Source organism: Schistosoma haematobium, chromosome 4 (assembly GCF_000699445.3).
Source record: "Schistosoma haematobium chromosome 4, whole genome shotgun sequence".
Lineage (NCBI taxonomy): Eukaryota > Metazoa > Platyhelminthes > Trematoda > Strigeidida > Schistosomatidae > Schistosoma > Schistosoma haematobium.
Window position 1 is genome coordinate 13,530,424 of NC_067199.1, and position 22,791 is coordinate 13,553,214.

Consider the following 22,791-nt stretch of genomic DNA (forward strand, 5'->3'; position numbering starts at 1 on the left):
TAAGACAGGCAAAACAAGAGTAAAATTATGCACATTGTTCTGTAAATTAAAGGGGTATGTATTTCTGTGTATGTGTGTACACGCTAAAACATAGGTTATAATAAATGAAAGAAAAAGGAATCAGTGAGGCAGCGAATTCATAAGACGGAAAGAAATTCAGCAAAGAAATCAATTTTGTTTAGTGGGTGAAAATATAATTGTAATATACGAAATTTTATAAATTGGTAATGCTTTGTAGCCCTCTACTTACTCTGAACGATATATATATATATATTCATAATAATGATGTTGTCATCATAATAAACAATAATTTAGAAAGTAATTACAACTGGACAGTAACCCCAAAAAACGGAAAATAAAGAAAACCACGTAATTTTTCCAAAATTCCTTTTTTACCATCAATTCGTATGAAACAACGAAATGTTTGAATAGGTAGGGATTACACCAACAATCATTGGGGTTGATATATAATTAAAACTAATTCTGTGTAAATAATGTACAGAAATAAAATAGCTCACTTATGAAAACACACATGCATACATACACAAATATATCCAACTCACACACATTATTAGTAAGAGAAAAGCAAGGATACAACTTAATGTTTCAAGTCGAACAATGAGTTAGAGTTTATTTGTGTATTCAACCATATACCACAAATATACAGTATATATATATATATATATATATATATATATATATATATATATATATATATATACACGAAAGGCTGCCATACTTCACACTTAAAAATCACTTAGACGACAAATGCTAAAAAAATAATAATAGTAATACACATGTGTATAAATGTATAGTCTACTTGATCAAGTATAAATAAACAAATGATATGAAAAGTAATTAACAGTAACAACCTTTTTGGTAACACATCAAATTAACATGCATATATATATATATATATATATATATATAACATTTAGTCTAATAGGCGGGTAAATGGAATTCGAATGTTACAAGGAAATCATAAGCATTGATCAGAAACAATATACAAAACACATATATACTTGAAAATTATATTTCTCAAAAATAAAATATCTAACGACTTGACACTAATCATGATTAACTGTATCGTTATTGGTGTTGATTGATTGTATCGTGCTATTACAAAAGTAAGGAAAGAGAACAGTCAAATAGGAAAAGAAATGATACAAAAAAATAATATTATTATCACCAATAAATAAAATGACAACGAACCGATTGTAAAGCAAATAAAAGATAGAAAGAAATAGAAATCATGAGATCATACATTTATGCGTAACACAGTAAATAAGATAGAAATTGCACTGTCAGGTTGAGTCATAACACATATGCGTGTGCTTATGTGTATTCATAAATAAGTATAAAGAGATTTCGTTGCAATACTTGTAAACATGCATTAAGAATAAATAAAAACTGAGGTAAAAGCTTGGTAAGGAAGAATGTATACAATAGGGTGTATTATCATAGAATGAATAAATAAGTGACAGTCTGGCAGTTTGGAGATGAGAAGGGTTAGGATAGGAGTTGAGAATCAACATATTCTGAATAAAGTCTAGTTAAATAAACAATACATATTAACAGAATACGCATCACAGCCCATCCACAATCACCCATAAACGCACAAGTACATAAGCACACGCAAGCACAGGTAGAGGATATGAAAAAAAGGGGAATCAAATTAAGATATAAATAATAACTATTCATTCTATGGAAGGATAAGGTTTAAAACAAAACCGAAAAAGTACATAATCTTTTGCTTCTCATAAACTGAACAAATGTTCTGAAGGGAGAATTAAAGGACTATTAATACAATAACTTCCATGATCGGCAACAAGCATACCAACAAGCTTCAACGAGAAATTAAGTCATTGAGCATATTGAACTATATATATATATATATATATATATATATATATATATATAAAGCAGATCTGAAAACTTTGTTAGAAACATTCTCCTCGCTCACACGCATACACAATCACATACAATCGCAATTGGTTAGAATAGACTCAACAACCAAGACGAGATTAAACATTCAATTGCAATAGTCTCGCTTCTTATTTTTCCCCTTCTTGAAAAAAATAAACAAAATGAAAACCATTTAACAAAAAAATTAATAAAAGTCATAAGAAAGCAACAATAATAATAGTAGTAGTAAGCTGAATAAAACTACAAATTAAAAACAGATGGAATAAAGAAATAAATAATAAGTTAAATTATGAAGTATTTTGAAATCAGAGTTTAGGAAAACAAATCAAGTAAGATAGAGTAGTAAATGCATCATTGATCTCTATGAACTCCTATGAATTGATTGATTGAGTGATTGATTGATTGGAGTATTTCTTTTGTAGAGTAGGACAGAATAAGGTGTATAAATATTATGTCAGTCAGAATGAAATTGAACCTGATAGGGAGAGAGAAAAAAGAAGCAAAACAATTTTAATAAATTAATAGTTGATGAATATTGTAATTGAAAATGTTCAAAGTTTAGTAAATCTATTATCAATTGAGTTTCTGTTTATATATGACAATTCTATTTAAACGTAGTGAATTACGTGAATGTATAAATGTTAGGAATTTTAAAAAGTGGCAATTCTTATTTGGGCATAAATATAATAGTGAACAGTTGGGAAAAAGATTCAGGCATAAATAGAAGTTTATGGTATATAATTTTTTATTCCTTATAAATACATGTTTTTTTTTCTCTGGAAAGCCTAATATATAATCGCACACACCGAGTTTCAATATACAACTGATCAAAACACACTCACATAAGATAATAAAATGCCTATTTTATTAAGGTCAAAGTAAAAAGTTACAATATTTCTTTTATGAAAGTTAAATCAAATCCAGTAATAAATATTGCATAATAGTAATAATAATAATAATCTCAAACCCTTAGTAATAATGATATAAACGTCGTATTTGTTGAATAAGTTGGCACCTATCTCTACTCAGTACCCTTAATGGGTAAGGTGTTGGTGTTTGAAACGAAAGCTATTGGTTTCGATTCCTAATTTGAACATCAATACAGGAATGTGTGTCTTTTTAGCTGGAAGTTTTTGATTTTCACAGAACTGAATTTCCATTTAAGAAGATTTAAACCAAGTGGTTTTAAAATTAGATACTGAGTTTCATAATGGTAAATACGCTTTTTTCAAAATTTACATTCATTAGAAACAAGTAATTATATGAACAATTTTTTAAAAAAAATTTGGAAGATTATTTACATGCTACTTGTCTGTGATTCAAATTTAAATGGCATCCAAGAAAAAAAACCAGAACTAGAAAAACTTCAAAAATACGTTATCAACAGCTCATAGATACTACTGAAGTGAAAAATTATAAGCAGATAATATATGGGTTTTAATATAATAACGAAATACAGGTTCCCGAAACACACAGATATAACAAAAGTATATGTAAACGCAATAATTGATGTATTATCATGAAAGATAGTAAATAATTTATGAGTGTTAATAGTATTATGATCTATTAAACATACACAAATATACCATTGTTTAAAAGGTTTCGTTCCGATACCTACTACAAAACGATATTCTTAAGTAGCCATGATAATTTTGTGAAAAACTGCAAAAATTTAACTCTGTCTACTAGTTTAAAAGTAAACAGAAATAGTAATAGTAATAAACACATGATATTCTGTAGTATTTACCGAATTCTTTATAGGCAATCAAAAGTAACATGTACACATGAAGTTTACTAATATGTATTAAGTTATCTGCCCATTCAAATAGTTTAGACGGTGAAGATTAAAGGCATAAAACAACAGTTAATGAATAAAAAAACAAGAGTAAAAACGAAAAACGTAGTCACTTATTTATGAAAACTAAGAAGTAGTTAGATAATACATTTAAGTGACTAATAGTTTCTAATGAAATTAACTTGTGTTCAATTTTGATCACTTTAAAATATACACCCAAAATTGTGGTGAAGTATTCAGTAGATTGAAAGTAAGCTAACGGTAGTTAAATCAAAACGTAGCATCAGTCCACGAAAGCAATGATGACTGGACTAAGCCACATACATCCGTTTGGACTGTCTGGTTAGGGTTCACGCAGTTACTGTAACCAGTGGTATGAGACGTTGGATGATATGGATCAGAATCATTTGTAATGATGTAGATGCGTTCACTTTTTGTCTCCTCTTAGATCCTGAGCCCCAAAAGCACCTTATATATCTTTCTTCTTTAGATACTCAATCTTTTCTATTAGTACTGACACTGTTACTACTTTTACAACTCTGAGATTTGTTTTGAATAGTTTACAGTGAGGCAACCTGAACCGATGCACATATGTCCCAGATTATGCGTCTTGAAATTACCGTCTAACATTTCGGAAAATTATCTAAAAGTTACTACAGTTAAGGTTGTTTCATCGTATTATTCCGCCAAAAATTAAATCCTATTATATTGATAGACCAGTTTCGCACGCAAAATTTTATTTGAAAGTTGGAACTGATTCTTTAGATGCGTCTGTGTATATGAATAGAATTACCAAAGAAAACGAAGAATCTATCAAGTGAGTGGATCATCTCAGAAAATACAATAGATAACCAAGAACAACGCCAGAAATGGTGATAAACAAACACTAATGATAAACGTTATAAATTATGATCTTTATCACTTCTTAATTGCTTATTTATGGGCTGTGAAATGAAAATGTCATTACTCAGGTATTTACTGATCGATTATCAGATATACGCAATTAAACTACTCAAATATAGTGAGTAGTAAAAATTTGTTTAAAAGAGATAGTCAAGAACCTGGTGGTCAGCAATTACAGCCACCCAGAATACTGTTTTTCCAAACCAATTAATCAACTAAACTCCCCACTTGCCTTATAGGAAGAAATACTTTACTCACAAATTTAATTTCTGGCATAATATAACTAACTTTCATTTGATAGAATCATCTCACTATATCTGTTACAATTCAAGCAGTTTGGTAAAGTAGTTGACCGATCACCGAGTAGTAATCAAAGTCATACTTATCCAATCTTTTAGTGTTGATCGAATTATATCGATCAGGCTGGAGCGTAGTTACTAGACTGAGCAACCCAGCATCACTTGCAATATCCTGAGATACAAATCGGTTTGAGGTAGTTTGGGGAGGAAACCTTGATTGACATGGGTTTCGTGCCAGTTTGAACTCATCAGCAAGACACACTTTCACGCTTAAGAGAACTGATATCTCTATTAGAGCCAAACCCGCTTCACCTGCCTTCAGAGTTCCAGACGTTACCATTGAGCTATCCAGGACGTTAACCATTACGGTGTAAAGTAACCTTAATTCCAATGTCGAAAATATCCGAAAATTATTTTAGAACTAGATATAAACCAATCTTGCCTTTAAAAATTCTAAAAAACGCACAGTACATTGGCGGACATATTTCTAAATATCCCGACAATTTTTAGGAAGAACTAATAATATTTTTATTAAACGTCTCTCCCAACTGTATTCTACATTTCGTTGTTAGTAACTAACTAAAGTAATGATTCAAAAATTTAGACTCCTCAAACTCATGATGAATTAACAATAGCTTAAAATATTCTGATTGAAACTACATAAATCAGTAAACTGATAAACTTCTGTTTAAAGCCTAAACACAAAATGTGAAATTCTGCCGAAAATAACAAGTAAACGTTTTTTTTATCCCGTTTACATAACAACTAAGCAATAAACATGTATTATATATATGTATATAAATGTATGACGTATTTGAAAATAATCACAGCAGGATTCTTAATTCAACTGATAAATGTTTTTCCGTTTAATCACAAGTCTATTGGATAATAAAAGCTGCTATCTACTTTACGAAGTGTTTATTAGATGAAAATAATTAATTTCTATGGAAATGTGATATTTCCTTTTCGAGTTAACCAAAAATGATAAGTGAGAGAAATAGATTAGAAAAAATAAATTAACTGCGCAAAGTTAGAGCTCAGGCAAAGTCAACATTGATTAATTCACGAAGAAAGAGACTGATTCTAATTACTAACGCATTTATTTTATTCTGATTAAAAATGTGGTTAGTATTAAAATACGACTCTTCAAAATGGGAGAATTTTACATACTTATTTTATTTGCTAAATATTGGCAATATACTACGACTTCGAAAAAAGGTTTGAGGTTTGAACTCATCCTATTCACTTTCATTAAAAGCAATAGCAAATCTTCAATCTCATAAAACAGGTATGATTTTAAAAGTTACTGAACGACAATACAAAATATTGCTTACTAAATCGAATTTATTTCACTGAAGCTAGAAAGCGATTAAAGATAGTAGCTTTAAATGATTTTAAGAGTTCCATAAATCTATAACTGCCGGTATAATAAATAGAATTTTCTATTTCACAAATCATGCCTCTTTATAACAGTCAGTCAGTCAGTCAGCTACAACGTAGGACCAGGCACATATGTGCATCGGTCCAGGTTGCCATACCGCATCAGCACAACAAGATGAACACCGGATTCATAGGTAGTAATATGTAAGAGAAAGATTGCATATAGAGATACAGTACAAGAAGAAAGAATTGGTTCGTAGAAAGAAAGATATGAAGCGATTTTAATCTCTTAGTTTAAGGGAAGACAGGGAGTGTATACACCGACGCCATTGTGATCGATTCTGAGCCATGTCACCAAGAGTCTCCAACCATTGGTTACGATAGTCACGTGGACCCCAACCAAGTAGTCTACATCTACCAACATGGCTCAGACTAGAAGTTAGTGACTTCAAGCACTGATGCCACGTTTTGGTTTGGCCGCCCCTAACTTTCTTCCAACCATCTCCAATACCGGATAGCATTGCACGTCGTGGTAATCGGTGTTCAGGCATACGTAACACGTGGCCCAACCATCTCAGTCGATGAAGATTCATAACCTCATCAACTGATTTACCATCATTCCCTAATAACCTGCGTCTAACCTCACTATTACTTACCCGGTGATCCCAGCAGACGCCAGCAATATTTCTAAGGCATCTGTGGTCAAATACTAATAGCTTACGAATGTCTTCTACTCTTAATGGCCATGTTTCGCTGCCGTAAATTAAAACAGAACGGACTGCCGCGCAGTATACTCGTCCTTTTATTGATAGACGGATATCTCGCCTTCGCCATAGGTGACGCAAGTTGGCAAAAGCCAATCGAGTTTTTCGAATCCGTGCTGAGATTTCGTCCGATACCAACCCATTAGGGCTGATCAGACTTCCAAGATAAGTGAAGTTGTCAACGCGTTCGACTACTTCACTCCCTATCCTTAGTTCAGGTGTTAACGCAGACCAGTCCTGAAGCAACAACTTGCACTTATAACGACTTCACTACGCTGACTATACACTATTATATTATAAATTATCAGCTGATAAAACCAAGAAGTTTATTTTCTAGTCTCCTCTTCGCGGTATTTGTTTCGATAATGTATCATCCCAATCATTAGTTGTATTTAGATCCTATTTATTCGGATGTAGTGCAATCGTATAAAAGACATATGAATTCCTATAATCAATTATTCATTTGGCTAAATAAATGGTGAGATTAATTTTTGTGTGTATATATACTGAGATTTAGTCAGAGATTCTTCAACCTAAGTTAATGTATTTAAAATAGAAAACCAACCAATATATTAAATTTAATGGTACACAACAGGAGAGATTAAACTTATAGATCAATTCTAAAATAATATTTAGTTGATGATAAAACATACTGATCTCTAAACGTTTATAAAGAGTTGATTTTGTATTTTCTTCCCTTCAGCAAGATAGCACTCAGATATCTATGAATTAGGTAAAAATAGTCATAATCAAAAAATAAATCTTACAGAAGTACAAAAAGGAAACTTGTATTCCAAAGGACGTGTACAATGAAGTTCAACATTAAATTAATTGTAACCAACTAAGAAGATATAAATTACCATTCACCCTAACATTTTTGTAAGACCCTTCGATAACGTACTAAGTCATTTTATCAGTAAGAAATATTCAATAAATGGATCCTTAAATAAATGCAAACAACAACAGTTTTTATTTTGTGACAAAATTTATACTTAATTATTACAAGAGACAGAACGTGAAAATTTAACTAAGATAATATAATTAGTCTGCAGTTTGTCTAATATTTTCTGTGTTTGTAGAATTACAAAGATATTCAGGAGTTGGTTATTTAGCAACCATAAAGTGTTTCATAGTTTATACAATTCGAATAAATCTAACACAACTGTGTCTGTATAGCCAAATAGTACTTGGTAGTCGTGCTATACAGTGTTCGAAAACCCTTAACTCAATGTAATTGTGAAAAATTAATAAAAATAACCATATTAGACTACAATATCAACGTTCAGCGATTAATGGACAAAAGGGGATTGACCATGTTATCCTCTCTTTGAACTACACTGATACATCTACCTTATAACTAGATTTAAAAATGATTTTCCTCCTATTTCTAATAATATTTTAGAATTTGCCTCGGAAAACTTTAAGAAAGCTTACATAGGCTTCTTTACAATTCAGTACACACACATGGTTTTTTTCTGTCCAAACTTATATAATTGTCTAACTAAGAGTAACTAGAGATATGGAATAAATTTAATATATTATTCACTAAACTCCATGCACTTCTAACTAAAGATTACAGACATAAAGTTTATGTCCAATCATAACATGATTGTTCAAATTACCATAGGGTTCTATCACAATATGTTAAATGGTGTAAATAATTTCTGACTTAAGAATAAAATAATTAGATACTCAGAAAGTAATTACTCCAGAAAATCCGGTCCGACGAATAAAGAAGATGAAAAGAAATGATATGAGAATCCAGCTAATGTTTTGATCATTTAAATTCATATTTAGCCAGCCCAAATTGTAGAACAACTCGTGTCTCATGTTCACAGTTGTAAAACCAAAAAATAATGACAAGCTCATTGTCTAACTTATTCATATTTTTCTGATACTTTATGCAACTGTAACAGATATTAAAAGAAATGAATCGATATTATGACATTTAGTGAACCAAAAATAGTACAAGATGTAAACTTACCTTATATATTGAATTTATCGACGGTGAGTTTTGACATGTCGATGAAGATTACCCAGTTGAGCAAATGCTTTTAGACATTGTGGACATCTGTAGGGTTTTTCACCTGTATGCGTACGAATATGAGCTCGTAAGTGATCTTTCTGGGGAAATGCTTTAGGACAATAACGACAAGGATACGGTCGTTCTCCAGTATGAGTACGGATATGAGCTTGAAGGTTATCTTTTCTCTCACAAGATTTCGGACAATAAGGACATTGATGTCTACGTCTTGAACAACACGTAACCATATTCGTAGATGATGTCACGACAGTTTGTAATGATGCAGACGATGTGGTAGACACAGTAACAGTAGTGGATGGAATGGAAGGTGTACTAGGACAGGAATAAGACAGACGTCGACATTTTACATCTTGATATTTACTACTCTGTTGAGCTGCTGAGTTGGATAATTGTGAAAAATTACGTGAAGAAAGTAACTTATCTGCAGAAGGCAACTTAATGACACTTGTTTTAACATCGTTTTGCTGATTATTCGAATTACTTAACGTATCAGCTTTACTATTTGTACTGTCTTTATTACTATCGTTAGCAATAACAGAGGATAATGAAGAGACTGGAGGAAGTATACAACTACCGATTACTGAACTAGAAGTTACAGGGTGATTAGATTTGGATGAATCCAAACTACCATTTGAACATGAAATGGAAGGGGAAGGTAAAGAATTATTATCAAAAGATATACATGAGGAGGAAGACATAGATGAGGATGACGCCGATAATGTAGTTGCTGAAGGTGAAATAAATGCATGAGTATTGAAGTTTTGTGAAGATATAAATACATTATTACTATTATTATCATTAGAAGAAGAAAGTGAAGCCAAAGATTGAGATGATAAAACCACTGTTTGTTGAGGAGTATTAGGTAATAAAGTTAATGGAAAAGATAATGATGTATCATTTAAGGTATCTACTGTTCTAAAATTCATATTGGATGTATTTTCTGTAGTAACTGAAGACGAATTTAATGTTGTGGAATTACTAGCTAAAGTGTTAATATCATGGCTGGTTAATGTTGATATATGTGTCCATGATGATGAAGAGGATGAGGTGGATGATAATGACGATGGTGACGATGATGACGACAATGATGTTGTCGTTGTTGTTATAAATGCAGATGATGCTGTTGAAAAAATCGATGTCAATGGATCTGTAGCACATAATGAGAAAATATTTGATCTACTAGAAACTGTTGGAAGAAAAACTAAATTCCCTGAATCAGAAAAATTCTTATGATTAGGATTAGCAAACACGACGGTTAAACCAGCACTAGTAGTAGATGAAATAGGTAAAGAATTAAATGCTCCATTTATTGTACTAACAGGTAAGGAAGTATTGAAATATGTAGGGTTAATAATATTTGGCTTAGATGTTGGACGAAGAATAAAAAGTTGTGTTCCCAAAGGTAACTGCGCAGTGGTTGAATATTTGATATCACCTGGGATAGTATTAAAACTATTTGGCAATGTAGCTGAACTCTGAAAAGTTGATAAGTTTGAATTAGATAGCATAGAAGTGGATAGGGTAGATGGAATTAAATTAACACGTTGTTGTGTGGGGAGTTGTACAACTGGAATATTAGAAACATTCCCATTAAGATTTGTTACAATTCCAGGAGTTGGGAGAAGAAAAACCGATCCATTATTTTCTGAAGCAACAGTGTTATTAACTGAAGTAAAATTTGGAAGACATGGTGTGGAATTTTGTCGTACAACATTATTGTTTTTAACATTTAGAAGTATGGACATACCAGGACTTACAGTTGGTAGAGAATTTATAATTTGTAATGGTAGAAGAACACAACCAGAACTGGTAGATAAACTTGCAACCTGTGGCTGTGGTGCTTCAACACATGCTCTACCTTTAAGAGATAAAACAATAGGAGCAGATGACTGCAATTCTGCAGGAGAGATAACACCAGGAGTAACAGGATGAGAAACAACAAACGTAGATTGTGTGCTAACAGGATGAGGTGCTATCTGAAAACTTGGAGTTGGTATTATTAAAGGAGTATGAGTAACTGAGCCTCCTTCTTTGGAACTAATTGATGTGAAACCATCAACATAACCATTTTCTGTAAAGCATGAAGTAGTAAAACGACTGGAGGTAAATGGATGATCATTAGGAGTTGTAAACGAAGATCTTATTTGAGAAGAGACTATCAGTTGCTTACCACCTTTATTCGACTCACAAGTTGATTCCCGAATAATATTGGATGAAAGAACTTGATCGAAGGAGGTAAGAGAGGAAGGGCTCTGAGATATAGTCGCTAGTGATGCATTTTGAGAACTAGATCCAATCAAAGTGGTGAACCGAAGATTTGGAATGAAAGGTAATTCACAAATTGTTGACTGAGGATCTACGTTTATAATCTGCTCGGGAAAAGATTTATCCTGATGGTAGTTCCCTCCAACAGTGGAATCAACACGTTCACAAAGATCTGGTTTTGAAGAAAACATGGGCTAAAAGTGAATAAGAAGAAAAGAATGAAATGACACTACCCTACAGATACTGGCAATATTTTATGCAGTACAGAAATTCTTGGAAATGTACTACAGTGCACTGATTATCTCATAAAGTATGACAAATGAAACAAGTCAATGTTGACAATAAATATGAAATTTTTATAAATTAATATATCTGTAATATCCCAATGAGTAGAAAAATTAAATTTTCTGACGTTTCGTGACTCAGTGTAAGTCACTTCTTCAAAAGGATATTACAAATATATTTATTTATAACAATCTACCCAATGATCAATTTATTTGAAATTATCAAGTCAAACCTTGATAATGATACCGGCAATTATGAAATTTCTTACATATTGTGCTTTACCAGTCAGTCTTTAAGTTTCTACTCTTGTTGATAAGTATGTCTAGTCAACTATATGAGAAAATATGTAGTGTTTTTGAGCTAACTTTGCCCACTATACATCTATTTTAGTGATGTATGTATCTGTGGTTTGTAAAGTATTAACATATATGTCAAAAAATTGCATTGTTTTGTATTTTGCAAAGAAACAAGTATTGGAAATATGAAGTCACTGAACGTTCAGAAGATCGAAAATAATCTCAAAAAGTTTGTTGCAAAAAATCATACAATAATTTTGTATTCACCTCAGTGTGAATAACATGATCGAATGACTCTTAAAAACTTTTGAATGTTGTGTATGCTTCTTAAAACATTCCTGTTATGAACCAGAAAATGAGTGGACAGTGAACTGTGAAGAAATTTTATATTTCAGCTAGTCCAATAGTTAAAATGATCTCTATATATTCTGGTATATTATCGTTAATCAAACAGATTCAATAAATCACCCCATGTTTATAATAAATTAAAACTCGAAGACAAAAGCAAATATTCAAAATAAATAGTGTTCAACGAATCTAACCATTTAAGAGTAAATTCAACCAAACAGATAGGTAAGATACATGATTTAACTCACTTGCTTCCTTTCATCATTCGGAGTACATATTACATTAACAACTGATGGGACTTTTAATGTTCCATTGTGTCTTTTATCTAGGCATGTTGAAGAAGAAACAGAGGGCACAGATCTCGTGTTAGTAATGATGCATTGAAAATCGCTTAAATTATTTACGCTTGCGCTAGAATGATTCAGTACATCTTTGACAATGAAATGATTTTGAATTGACTGTTGTGTGAAAGTTCCAACTTGATTAACACAAAGATTGTTCGATATTAACGATGTTTCTGCAGATGACGTTGATAATGAAGCTTTGTATTCGTCGCACACTTTCGTTGGTAATAGTTTGTGTTCAGATAACTCAGAGGTAGAATAATGCATAACACAACTTGAACAATTCGCTATTAAATCCTGATGATCAGAATTACACGTATAGGGATTGTCACCAGAAATAAAATTTGAAGTATTAACATGTGGTGTTGATATCAAAGGATCTATGTTGTTTGAAAGATTATTGTTATTACAAGACATAAGTTCATCCGATGTACCTTGTTGTAAAGATAGTAAATCTGGAGAAAGAATGTGATGTTTATTTGTATTATCAGCCATACAGTCAGGAGTTTGACTGAAATAGGACTTTTCATAACTCGGATCTGATGAAATATCTATATGATCAAAAGGTGAATGTGGACAACCTGATGATTCAGGTGATAATGTAGGTGGCTGGGCGTTGTCTAGTAAGTGAGAATGTCCTAATGATGGTGAGCGAAGGATAGGTATACATAGGGAAGCTAATCGAGCTTCATGATCTATATCCTCGATATCAGAATCTCCAGCAGAAACAACATCCACCAAATCACTCGGTATTTGACGTGTAGATTCACTTACAAATTGAACAAGTTCACTAGGTACCAAATCACTTTCTTCCTCTTCAAGATTAGGAGGGCAATTACTGTAAACAGGTAAACAATCACTCTCATCAACACACTGGTCAAGTACTGAATTTGCAGTTGATAGTGAGATACTTGCTGAAGATGAACAATCTAAACTTAGAGGGACATATCTCAATGACTGGAAATCAGCAAATGCACCGGATAGAGGACTAGATGGAAAATCTTTTAAATCAATAAATGAAGAGGAAATTTCAACTTGTGATTTTAAGTAAACTTGTGACCTTTTTGAGAAATCAGAACCGTTATGACTACGTAATGTGCTTGAGTTCAATAAACACTTGTTGGCAACTGGATCTTGACAAACGTCAATATGACTTCCGAATTTCGTAAGTGTGGCAGCCAAAATTGGAGAAGGGTGAGGACGTGATGCCAACTTTTCAAAAACTTCTTGCATTCCTGGAATAGCGTTATTATTGTTGTTTGGAGCTTCATCACTCAATGGCGTAGGTAATGGTGATAAGTAAAAATCAGATTCATCACCCGTTTTGATCAAACCACAATCTTGTGTTAAATTGATTGTTTCACTAACAATAAACGGCTGCAATTTTAAAGAGCCATGGTTAGTTACCAGTCTAGTTTGACTGCTCATCTAAAAAAAACGAAATGATCACAATGAAGTGGGAAATAACGGAAAGCAAAACACCCAGAAAAAACTATTTTCTACTAAATAAAGTCATGTCAGTTTCACACATAATTTCTAAAAAGCGTGTAATAATACTAATATTTGCTGTTATTGAGAAAAATATGTGATCTAAAAGTTCACTTATTTAAACAAATCTTATTTCTTAAGCACAGAACATTGATGAAAATATCAATGAAAAATGAATAAAGAGTAGTTCCACAACTATTTAAATATATACCTATTTTTTTATCAGCCAAGACGTATCTAGATATCTTTCCTGAATGCCTTTTACTTGTAAACACAGTTTTCATTTTGGGATGAAACTAATTATTGTTCAGTAATAAACATGCATATAGTTCAGAATTTAAATTGAGAATCTTTCTAATCTCATACTAAAATTGCGACAGACTTATACTCAAATATTAGTTGGTCGACAAGTTGGATTTCAGATTTTCATATCAATTATAAGAAGCACTGAAAATTTGATTGATATTCGAATTTGTTATAGAGTGCATAAAACCAAATTCCATCTTTAAATATCATAAAAGTGATGAAAATTTATTCGAACTATGCTACTGTTTTTCGTCCACAATGCGATAAACTTAGTTTATGAACAGAAAACTTCAATACAGCAAACGTACGACTGATTAGCAAAAAACATGTTTGGAAATTCCCACTGGGAGATATATTTGATTTCGAATAAAGTATCACTATTGTAAATCAATTAAAAGGTATTGAAACTGAAAGGATATATTAACTATAGGACAAAAATCAAACAAAGGATTCATAGAAATGACAAGCGAAAGGATTATCCAGTAAAAAGCCACTCTGTTTTCATTTGAGTTTTAAGTACTAACCACAATCCACAAAGGTTGGAGTATTTTTTTTAAAAATAAAACATGGTCTAAATGATTGATTAAAAATTACAATGTAAGTTTTCTGTCTAACAGATACGAGAACTCAGGTATTAAGGTCGTTAGTTTCGGACTCGACTCAACAGCCAACCAATCAAATATTATACTAAACCTCACTATCACTAGCCATTTCGGCTTTAAAAGCCTGCCTTTATTCATGCAATTTCGTGCAATCCTGATGGATGGCTGCTGCATCAAGCCAATGAACCTGGACATTTGACAGTGACTGACCACCAATATCCTGATTTTATTTAAATCACCACTCCTCTAACTCATCAGACATAATCCTGAGAATTGTATTGTTCAGGATGAAAAATCATCATGTGATGGCAGTACTTAGGTGATGTAGAAACGATGAAATGTAAGACGAAAAACGGCTGATTTTTGTTTTTAGAAATAGGAACAGAAATGAAACAAATTTACTGTTCAAACTTAAAGTATTTCAAAGTGAGTAAATTTAACTTGATCTAAGTTTTGTAAAATAACTTTCTTGGGACCTCAGTTAGCGTTTTGTTTCGAAAACACTTCGTAGTTTTCTATAGACTACTCAAAAATGGCCTTACATAAATAAATTATTGATTTTCCACTTTATCTAGCAGCTTAAGAAACAATCCTTAAATGTGTATTGATAAGTGTTATCGTGAATCCAGAGACAACAAAACACATCAACTGGGGATAATATCTTGACATAAGAGTCCGACGTGACTGTTGTACCAAAACAAATGATTAACGACACTTAAAGCACTCATCCATATGTTTCTACCATCCCAGATTTGTTGTCTGAAAACTAATGAAATTAAAACCGACTCACTCCATGTCCGAAGGTATAAGTGAATTACTGCTTGTAACTGGGTGTCGAGGCAAGGATCTTATTACTGTTGATGGCCAGCAACTACACTAATATATCCTTCCCAGAGCTAGGAAGAGATGAAGAAAAATAAGCCTTTAAATGAGCAAACCCTTTATTCCCCAGAAAGAGTCCTGATCCCCGAATAACTAGACTAACCACAAATATTACAGACAAACTCTCAAGAAAACGCTTAGTGTTACCAATTCTCAAAACCTGTTCACTGTTTGTAATTATCCTATCAAACCGATTAGATAACCAAAAACGGATTTTCTTTCCAAGGAGAAATAAGTTTCTATAATTTCAGTGATCACAAAGTGACAACCAATCAGTCAGTCAGTAACAACTTAGAACTTCGTACGTACGTACATCAGTTCGAGTTGCCATACCACATTAGCACAGAGATCCAGTTGTCAATTCAAATTCCACAATGGTAAAGGTAGTACAAGTATAAGCAGTAATCGGAAACATTAGGGTTTGAAAATATTATTCAAGGAGTATAATACAGTGAAATAATTTGGAAAGAGAAAAAATAGGCAAAGAGGAATCAGGAGATTAGAATTTGGGAGAACACAAAGAGTGTATGCGCCTGTGCCATTGCAAACGATTTTGAGCCATGTCATTCAGGGTCTCTAACCATCGGTTGCTATCATCTTGCGGTCCCCAACCAGGTAGTCTACACCTGCCAACATGGCTAAGTCCACTTGTCAGTGACTTCATGGACTTGTGCCATGTTTTGATCTGGCCGCCCCTAGCTTTCTTCCAACCTACTCCTATACCACTGAACATCGCACGTCGAGGCAGTCGGTCGTTGGGCATACGTAACACGTGTCCCAGCCATCTCAACTGATGAAGTTTCACTACGTCATCAATTGATTTGCCATCCTTACCTAGTACCCGTTTCCTAACAACTGCATTACTTACTCGATAGTCCCAGGATATACGAGCAATGCTCCGAAGACATCTATGATCAAATACTAGTAACCTACGAATATCCTCTACTCTTACCGGCCATGTTTCACAGCCATAAAGTAGGACGGAACAAACTGCTGCGCCGTTAACCCGTCCTTTGGTTGATAGACGGATATCTCGCCTACGCCATAAATGACGCAAGTTGGCAAAAGCTGGTCGAGCCTTCTGTATCCGTGCTGAGATTTCGTCACACACCAGACCAAAAGGGCTGGTGAGACTTCCAAGATAAGTGAAGCAGTCGACACGCTCAATTACTTCACTCCCTATCATTAGTTTGGGTGTCGATGCAACCCAATCCTGAAGCAATATTTTGCATTTCGAGGGGGAGAATCTCATGCCAAACATGCTAGCATTGTTGTTTAGAGTGGTCAGAAGACTCTGAATTTTGTCAGCGTCTTCACCAAGTAGAACTATGTAGTCGGCATATTCTAAGTCAGCAAGTGAATCTCCCGGTAGACGTTCAACCCTTGAAAATCTAGGTGAGGAAAGTGTCATCTCAAAAAGCACGTCAACGACAAAGTTGAACAAGAATGGAGAGAGTGGGCAGCCCTGACGAACACCACTTGAGGTAATCAATTCTGATGACAGTTCGCTATAAGCTCTCACTCGACCAGTTGTGTCCGAGTAGAAAAGAGAGTGACAATCATCAGCACGACACTAGCAACATTCCTGCGTCGTGAAATAGTGCATTATGAAATATGATAAATACATGATAGTACTTCAGTGTGCTATGTTCAACAATATTTTCTTTCCGCATCCCTTAAATTACTTGTTTTTGATACTAATGCTTTTAAAATAACTTGAATTTCTCAAGAATATGAAGACAATACTAGTCGTTTAAGTTTACAGACTAACTCCAAATATGTATTACAGCCCACAAGGTTTAAATTTTCTATCAACACAAACAACTTACCTCACTAACTAGAACCATGAAATAACTGTGTTTGAATAAATAATGTGCTTCGCATAAACACTAGTGGGTTGGGGGCTGACAAAATCTCGGCGCGCAGACACACACAGGGGTATTTCGAGTGGCTTTTAACAACTTGTCACCTGTGGCACAAAATTATGTCTGTTTACTTATTAAAGATTGAGCACAATACATTGAAATCTGTTCAATATTAGACTTTGACTGTAAAACGAAGCATTTGAGGGTCAACAAAGTTGCAAGTATCTAATCATGTTTAGCAGAACCTTCGAGTTGAATTAGGTCTGGATTAATAGCTAGAAACAGTAAATCAGCTCATTAAACTATAAATTTTTATCTACGTAGATAGCCTGAATGTACCTTACTTATGAGCTGATGACGTCAGTCAAATAACTTTCCTCCCATCTTTAGGGAGAAGTGATTATGCGGTTATCTTCTTCAACTTCGTGGCTGAGATGGCCTGTCAAACAGTTGTACCGGCCCGTCCTAACGTATGGAAGGTAGACATAAAGGCAATCAGCTCTGCAGCCTCGACTGAAAACTGGATAATTGACTCAAGAACATCAGTAGATGAGGCATGAACTCACTTAGGGCATTTATTCAATCAGTTAGCTCTTATATTTATACCTTGGACGGTTCCAAAGAAGAAAATGGACGGCCATCCCTGGATAGACCGAGATACTCGACGTTTACTAAGACAAAAAAATAAGTTGGAACATCGCCATCAGCCTTGGCACAACAAGTATGATGGAACTCTACAGGTTGGTACGAAATAAGTGTATAATTACAATCCGAAAAGCTCAGCGAAAATATGAGAAGCAGTTAGCCCAACCTGTAATCGAGTAACCTAAGAAACTATTCTCGCAAATAAATTACAGAACAAGGACGCAGCATTGGATTTCCAAACTAATTACAGAAGGGAGTGAATCTGAAATGATGGAGGATGATCAGGACAGAGCAGAGTCTATGAAAAACTATTTCGAGACAGTTTTCATTCTGGAACCTCCTCTAGACGAAGGACTAGACTCAAATACGAAGTCAATACGTTGTCCGCTTACTGTGTACTTAGTTCGAGACGATGTACTTAAAACCTTGAGCACTTTAGACACGAAAAAGTCAACAGGACCGGATGAACTACACCTCAAACTCTTGAGACTAATAGCACAATATATTGCTGCCCCATCAACTACGCTATTCAATATGTTACTTCGTCAAGGTGAGTTACCTACGAACTGGAAGCGTGCAATTTCCACTTCAATACATAAAACAGAATTAAGACAACTTCCACTAAACTACAGACCTGTCGGTCCCACAAGTGTCATAGTTAAACTACTGGGAAGAATAATCAAAAAGACCATAATGATATTCGTAGAAACCAACAACTTGTTAAACAGCGAACGACACTGTTTCAGAAAAACTTTGCCTCGCGAAACAAAACTCCTTATAACAAGAGAGAAAGGGATAGAAGCTCTAGATAATGGGAAATCAGTGGATGTTGTCTACATAGACTTCAGGAAAGCATTTGATAAGTTGCCAACAAATAGACTATTCTTGAAGCTGAAAACTCTAGGCGTTGCCGGACTTCTCCTGAAATGGCTTAAGGATTTCCTGGTAGGTCGTAAAGAGAAAGTAAGAATAAATTTCAAGTGCTCCGCGTGGAAACCAGTACTTAGTAGAGTACCACAAGGCTCTGTCCTAGGTCCTTTACTTTTTATGCTGTATGTAAATGATCTCCTTAGTATAGTTGAGCCCCCAATGCTACTATACTCTGATGATGTAAAACTCTGGCGAGAAATGAGAAGTGACACAAATGCATGCGCAATTCAGGAAGACTTATATCTTCTGATTAGCCGGTCTAAAAAATGGTTGATACCTATCAAAGCGATCAAGTGTATCTACATCCTTTTTGAGGATATAAAGGCAAATAGGCACAGTATAGGAGAAGTGCCTATACCCATAGTCCGGTCACACAAGGATCTTAAGGTGACAGTGAGTCATGATCTTAAAACCATGGCCCACTGCCGGGAGGTTGCAGCTAAGGGTTTTATAACCCTATGGGCTTTAAGACGGACATTCACAAAGTAAAGTACTACTATGTTCACTACAATACACACAATCTTAGTGAGAACTAAACTTGAAAACTGAGTTTGAGATGCGAGACTCTGTTTAAAAGGTGACTCGGATATCCTGGGAAAGGTATAGAGGGTTTACCATATAAAAAGCGGTTTGGAAAGCTGAACTTCTTTACTATGTCCAACCCCAAATAAAGAGTTGATCTGACTTTAATGTACAGAATGAAAAGACATAATTTCGAACCTAATATATTCTCTTTTTTATTACTACCAGATTAAGACAACTCAGAGGAAATAGCATGCGAGTAGAAAAGCAAATAACAGACAAATTAACTGTAGATTACAGATTTTCACATCGAGCCGTCAATTCTTAAAACCTGTTATCCGAAGCAGTGGTGTTTGCACCTTCAATTGACTCATTCAAGGGAAGACTAGACACACAGAAGTATACTAGAAAAGAAATAACATAGACCGTAGGTTCTCTGTCCTTACTACACAAATCTGAAGTTGTCCACATTGGCTGTGAGTCCTACGAGGCATGAAAGAAAACTACAAGGACTTAAAGGCAGTCAGTAGATGCGTTATCAGATTATGACGTCACTTGTAACTGGAGTGAGTCATGCTGGAATATCCAGTCCTACTTCCAGTCTGGCGAAGTCACGGTATATGGCTGAAGAAATCATGCGAGGTAGATTAGTATCGATCGCAATGTTTAAGATGTATTTAACCTTTACCTTCTTTTTAATCTTCAGTTTTAGCATTACAACACACTTTGTTATCTAGTTCGACGTCTTTACAACTACACTCTTTATGCTAAGCGCATCAATTTAATTAATATTGATTAGGATTGAATCCCATTAGTGAGTTAACTGAGCAGAACAATGAAATTTGCGCAATCTAAGCTGGTCATCAAATTTAAAGGTGGGAGTTAAACTCCTAAAATTCAGCAGAAAACGGTGCAATGTCTGTAAGTATACCTAAATCAACCACTATAATTCGATTATAGCGCCTATAATAGAGTTACGAACATCTTGTTAAGCCTTTTGATGAAAAACATCACCACGAAATTTCTCGGTCGACATAATCGAAAGACAACCTCAAGTCAAGAAATACATGTGCTGTGACGTACATTACAAAAAAAGCTGGAATATAATGACGTATATGCTGCCATATAGTGCGGAATGCTCGCATTAGCTTCGGTAATAAATAAAGACGTACTCATGAAATTAAATGAGCAGTGAGCACCAGTCTACACAACATACGAGCCCTTGTTTTACCGTTATAACAAAATTATCTAGACAGCCTGGATATAATTACAATAGAAATTCCAGGAAGACCATATCTTTCACAGAATAAAAGAATCCAAAAATTGGAACACGAGGGCTAGTTGTGGGCATGATATACGCTGATATTTTATTACAACAGAAAAGCTACTACTTGGAACGGTAGTCAGTGACATGAATTACAGTATACATAAAGTAGGTGAGAAACATAACCCATATTAGAGATCAGCTAAATCTGATCATGAAACTTTCCCCTGGTAAGTAATACGGGGTAAGTCAGGCGAAACTTTCCCGTGGAACTGGTTCTGTTTTAGTGTTTTTAGGTATACTGAGGAATCCATTAAATATTTTATCCCTAACATTACTAAAAATACACGTCATCATGAAATTGGCGGAAAACGCAATCGAAATAAGCAACATATCTTGTATGCAAAGGCTTTAAGTAAGAGCCAAGTATTTTAGACCTACCGGTGTGTAAAGTTAAGGGATATAAATAACTAACAAGATTACTCCACTTAACAGACAAGAAAAATAAGTTAGACCGAGTTCACTGGAGTTCCTCTCAAATAAACCAAGATCTAAACAGATCAGGCTAATTTTTGGAAAGTGAATGTATAGCAACGCACAATACAAATTTCCAGATTACTACAGTATTACGAAAGTTGTATAAGACGAAGTTAAACCCACTTGCAATAGTATCATAAAGCACAACAGATGACTTGTAGGATAAATAATATTCCTGAATATTGGTTATCAACAATTTCATTTAAATTCGTAAGAATCCATCGAACCCTGACAAAATAAAACCAAGGAATGTCGGAAACCCAAAACATTATTCATTCCGCGCATTGGATCGCGCGCTGAATGGCAGATGTAAGTAACATAGACTAACTACTCATGTGTAGTGGAGTTACAATCCTTTAATGCCCTAAAATTATCCATAAATTCAGTAGTTTCGAACACAGTTTGAAAATTACTCATGAAAGACACTAAAATGATTTAGAGCCTCATACAGGAAATTTCATATCCCACTATCTTTATGCTGACATGTATATTCAATGATGTTTATAAGGACAAAATAAGGGTTATATTTTGTTACACCTTATAAAAAACCACATTTGTAACCAATATATATTGTGAATCAGTATCAATAAAATCGGACGTGCAGAGGAGCCTTCGTCAATCAATTGAACTCATTTTCATTTGTTATCTCAGAAAGCTTGCAAGTGCCACTACATTCCTAACAAATATTATCATCTTTCGTTACTAAATATACCATTTCATGGTGCTATTTTTACCTTTTTCTCTTATTCATAGATAGGCACTTTATTTTGTAGAGTTGGTTTTTCCGTATATCATCATTGACTTTGTGCACTATTACACCTTGAACTTATTCTTTTATTGGGATCTACCATGCTTTCGAATATCTAAACTCTGAAGGAATAAGGAATGGTTTGTGTGCCAGGATATCACTCTGAGTGATTAAGGATTACTTTTATTATAAAGATATATGATTCTTACTTTGGCTCATTACAGTCCTTAGTTTTTAAAAACGAGAGTAAATATTAGAAAATGTGATCCGAAAGCAACATCCCAAGTAATCTTACAGTGTGCCCTCAAGAATAAATCGCAAAACTTCCTACAAATGAATTAATACAATGTGAC

At 33.9% G+C, this 22,791-nt stretch overlaps 1 protein-coding gene across 1 annotated transcript; it reads right to left on the bottom strand.

The window, feature by feature from the left end:
- Window positions 1-819: 819 nt before the first annotated feature.
- On the bottom strand, window positions 820-21,987 carry MS3_00007448 (uncharacterized protein). The gene is made up of 4 exons (XM_051215722.1): window positions 21,814-21,987; window positions 12,554-14,077; window positions 9,052-11,570; window positions 820-2,401 (listed from the first exon to the last, which is right to left on the bottom strand). The coding sequence occupies exons 1-3, from the start codon at window positions 21,826-21,828 to the stop codon at window positions 9,066-9,068; spliced, it is 4,044 nt and encodes a 1,347-aa protein (XP_051066253.1). The 5' UTR covers window positions 21,829-21,987; the 3' UTR covers window positions 820-2,401; window positions 9,052-9,065.
- Between the last annotated feature and the right edge of the window lie 804 nt (window positions 21,988-22,791).

What these genes read in the sequence shown, in the direction of transcription:
- MS3_00007448 (XM_051215722.1), bottom strand. An exon ending in CGAATGATGAAAGGAAGCAA is followed by an intron (nt 11,571 to 12,553) that starts GTGAGTTAAATC and finishes ATTCACTTTTAG; the next exon opens with CCCATGTTTTCTTCAAAACC.